At 46.2% G+C, this 4,561-nt stretch overlaps 1 protein-coding gene across 1 annotated transcript in view; it reads right to left on the bottom strand.

The window, feature by feature from the left end:
• Positions 1-276: 276 nt before the first annotated feature.
• SLC46A2 (solute carrier family 46, member 2) overlaps positions 277-4,561 on the bottom strand; it is a 10,358-nt gene continuing 6,073 nt past the window's right edge. The window contains exon 4 of the mRNA XM_005859741.2: positions 277-885. Coding sequence (XP_005859803.1) covers positions 828-885 — 58 coding nt within the window. The 3' untranslated portion in view covers positions 277-827. The remainder of the gene's footprint in view (positions 886-4,561) is intronic.

Here is a 4,561-nt window from a genome sequence, read left to right as displayed (position 1 = left end):
ATAGGCAATAAAAGTACCTTAAAATATAATGGCTCTTCCTGTACTTCCTCCCCCCCCTCCCTTCACACCACTCACTTTGGTAAGTATTGTTGACTGAAAGTATTCAATTTAATATTCTGTTAAAGAAAAAGTCTTGAAAATTGCTTCTTAAAAACAACAAGAACAATGACAACAAAACTCCCCCAAAGCCAAGTGCCAGAGCTCAGAATCTTTCCTGAGAATTCACAGCTAGCAAGGCCGCAGGGAAAAAAAAAAAAAAAAAAAAAGCTAACTTTTATCCAAGGTTTTATTTTCATTTAAAAAATATTGACTGATGTTCACTATTGGCAGTTCTTACAAAACATCCCTTCGACATTCCCCTCGGGCTGTTGGAAATGCATGCTTTGGTTTGAGGAGTTGCTGGAAGCTGTTTGGTTTGAGTTCTCCCATGGGACTCCTAGCACCGCACCCAGGTGACTAGTTAGCCATACCTTGGAGCCCGGAAGACAATTTCTGGAAAAGAGGCTGCTGCCTGAAACTCCTTGCAGCGTCTGGAATGCTGTGTGTGCAGCTTGCATGTACCATTAAAGTTCATGTTCTACTGCCCGCAGAACCTGACCTCTGCTGTCAGGGGTGTCTGAAAGCTGAGACAGGTCTTCCATCACCAGGAAAGTGCTTTTCCCACCCACCAGGGACCCCTGAGCCAGAGCAGGTCATGCGAGGCTGACTGGCTGGAACCCAGGTTTTTCAGCAGCAGGTTGCTTTGGTCACCAGTTCCTGGTCCCTCCCTTTGTCTTCAGAGGGACCTGGCCATTGCTGGTGTTTGTAGCTCCTGTGGGTCAGCACCTTCATGACTCTGTGATGTCTGCATGTTTCAACCATGAGGTTTGTTTATAGGCCATGATGCTGTAAGAATTTACAAGAGAAAATTATAAGAGAAGAGCTGAACTGGGGCAAAGATGAACTTTTTCCTCCTCACCGATGGTGGGGAGGGCTCTGGTCACCTCTTTATCACCGATAGACTGAGAGGCTATATCCTCTGTCCATCTTACCTCCTCTGTGTGAGGATGAACTTCCACATATATCTCAAGGCCAAGGGCCGCTAATCCCAAGTAGAATTAGCTGCCTCATCTTCTGCCTTTCCACAGCCTCTTTACCTCTTCCATGAGTCATTGCATTGATTAAACATATTTTTAGGTAAATAAATGTGTAGGACTGCATAGCTCTAAGTTGAACTCTTGGATTTGTGTGACTTTTGGTGTGTCCATCAGCGTCTGGGGTCCTCAGTTTTCTCATCTGTTTGAGCTCTAGGTACCTCAGGTTCTAAGCTCTTCCTGGATGATATGGGACACTTGGAGCTGCTGGATGGGGTAGGAGCTTAAATCCAAACCTCAAAGGGAAAGCTTTGTGGAAAGTTCCAACCTCTTTGATTTCCCACCTTCCATGAGCCCCAGGATTCTACAGAGAGGGACACTTACTGTCCTTAAAATTTATTATTACAAAACTGGCAAGAGGAGAGCTAAGACTTGGAGGCAGTGAGCCCAGGACCAGGTGATCTTTGGGTTGAGCCCTGACTCTGCAGCTGACCTCTCTGGTGGACCACTATAGCACAGCCACATGGTGATGGCCAGCCCCTGACTTCAAGGTCAGCCAACAGGCAGCACAGGGATGTGGATGGTCAGCAGTAGTAGTAGGTTCCACACCCTTTGACAGATCATTCATTCATTAAACAAATGTACTTGGGTACTTCTTTTATGCCAGGTTGGCTACTGGACACAGAGGATACCTGGCAATCCAGTCATGATCCCTCCAGGGAACCTGCAGTCTAGTGGGCAAGTACATGAAACAGATAATCACTAAATAATCATCATCTGTCATGCTATGAAGAAAAAGTGTAGGTGATGTTGAACTTACATCATACTTCTGTGTGGCTTTTACCAGTAAATAGGCAGCATATAATAGAAGGGTCTATTTCAGATTGAGAAGGGGATTTTTCTCAAATCCTCTTGGAAAAAATGGTGTTTAAGACCACAGTGTGTTGGATTAAGAAAGTTGTGTGGGTGAGGAAGGGGAAGAGCATGAGAGGAGGCTACTGGGACTGAAGCATAGAGTTGGGAGGGTGGTTAGTGGCAGGAATAGGAACCTAGAGAGATTGGCAAGGCCAGATGTCACAGGACCTTGTGGTCCATGGTGAGCTGTTTGGGTTTTATCCTAAGAACATTGAAAGCCAAGTGCAGAGCTTTGAGCAAGAGATGACATGATCTGATTTACCCTCCCAGGAAATTGCTCTGGCCACTTGGTGAAGAGAAGATGGGAGGCGAACAAGAGTGGATGTGGGGAGAATGGCTCAGAGGCTAATTCGGTCACGAGTGCTTTGGACTAGGAGTGGCAGGAGAAAGATAAAAAGAAAAGGATGAAGTTAAGGCATATTTTTGAGATAGAATCAATGAGGCCTGATGGATTGCAGGTAGAGGGAGGAAGAAGAGGGAGGACATTGGTGACTCTGATTTCTGCCCTGGGTGAGTGGTAGAAATGAGGTGGGAAAGACTGGAGGGAGAACAGACTTAGGAAGGTGTCAAGAATCCAATTTTAGAAATTTAAATGATAACTTAAAATTTTGCGAGTACTTTAGATGACTTAGAAAATATGAAGTGAGAAGGCAACCTAGAGCAGAGCCCCAAAGATTCTTCCACTTGGAGGTTTGTGGAGAAGAAGCAATCATAGAGGTGGGAGAACAACCAGGAGAGTGAGGTGTTGAGAAAGGTGAGTGACAGTGACAAGTGCCACCCAAGGAAAGAGTGATCAACAGTGTTGGGGGCCACTGAGAAATCACGTGAGGCGAGATTGCAGCGCGTCCACTGGATTCAGCTTGGCAGAAGTCATATCTTAGTCTTGGTGAGAGTAGCTCGGGGGAGTTGAGCTGGGGACACCAGTCTGGTGACGGCTCCAAAGTGAATGGGTGGAGAGACATGAGACAGCATGTGCTGACCAGCCTTTGGAGAACTTAGCTATAAAACAGAGGAGGAGTGGGGGGGAAGGAGGAGAAGGAGAGAGGGCGGTGGATCATGTGTCAGTTCTGGTAGGAAGAAATCAGGAACGAGATAGCAGCTAACTAGTAGTGATCTCTCTGGGGAGATGGGAGAGGTGGCACCCAGACACCTGGTGACATTTCTCAGAAGCAATGTCATGTAGTAGGTAAAGGAGACTGCCTGGGTTCAAATCCTGTCTCTGCCACTTATTAGCTGTGTAACCTTTGGCAAGTTACATAATACCGTAGCGTCTGTTTCCTCACCTGCAAAATGGGGATAATAATAGAAATTACATAGGAGGACTGTTTGAGGATATTAAACTAATTAAAATATATAAAATAATTAAAGTAGTGCCTGGCACATATTAAGAACACTTAAGTGTTTGCAATTATTATCATTTTTTAAAGGGTGGGGGAGGAGAAGAATAAGATGGATGCACATGAAGGTAGGTTTGTAGATTAACTTTGGGGAAGATGGGACCATTCTCCTCTGATGGCTTCTGTTTTCTCTATGAAGCACGAGGCAGTAGCTGAGTGCATGTGTTGGGTGGGGAGTGGGTGGCAGATGGGCAGGGCCATATGTTTGTTTCCTCAGCATCTCCCTATTGCATATAAAGAAGAGCAAGCAGGAGAGGGCAGATTCCTCAGTAACGTGAAATTGGTACCAGGAACTGCTGGGGCCAAAGTCCCTTCTTGCAAATAGGCTGTTGGCAGCTGTAGCCCAGGGACCTCTCCTCCCAGCCTTCTGTCCTCCACGGATCCTCAGCTCTCCTGCTCTGACGTGTCTTCCTGGCTTCTTATTTCCTTGGAATGTAGCTGTTCATTGTGTGGTTAGAGTTCTACTGGTCTTTCCTGTTGATGTCACTTAATGATTAATGGTACAGCCTTGGCCTGTTCTAGCTGTAAAAAGCCTTAATGATTGGTGGCTTCTGTCTCAGAAGGCCCAACTTCCTAGGCAGGCAGGGACATATGTTGTGATGTGATGTGAGAATTCAAAACAGGGCCACTTCCTACTTCTCCCACCTGCCTTCACTGACTTTCTGCCCTGCTGCCTACAATGCCATCATGACTGATCTGCACAGCTCTCGTGTGCTCCTCGGCAGGTCCCTTTAAAATGCAACTCTACATCAAATCCCTTGCACCTTATTGTGGATATTTTTATTGCATTCCTTTCTCTTCTGCTGGAATTGATACAAGCCTGAGAGAACCGTGCTTTAGGGGGAGGGGGAAAAGGGCTTAAACAGTCCAAGCTGTGCTGCCCCTAGTCACACTGGCTCCTAACCACTTGACATGTGACTAGTCCAAATTAAGATGTGCTGTCAGCGAAGAGGCAACATGGGAAGAACCAAGATGGCGCATAGGTAAACATCGGAGTTTGCTGCCTCGAACAACCACTTCAAAAATACAACTAAAAGACGGAAAGGACATCATCCAGAACCACAGGAAGGCTGGCTGAGTGGAAATTCTACAACTAGAAGGAAAGAGAAAAGCATACCGAGACTCAGAGGAGGCGCAGTGCGGAAGTAAAATACTAAGGTGCAGAGTGCATGCGGA

This window comes from Myotis brandtii, unplaced genomic scaffold (genome assembly GCF_000412655.1).
Source record: "Myotis brandtii unplaced genomic scaffold, ASM41265v1 scaffold13, whole genome shotgun sequence".
Taxonomy (NCBI): domain Eukaryota; kingdom Metazoa; phylum Chordata; class Mammalia; order Chiroptera; family Vespertilionidae; genus Myotis; species Myotis brandtii.
This window is presented reverse-complemented; position numbering and strand designations above follow the sequence as displayed.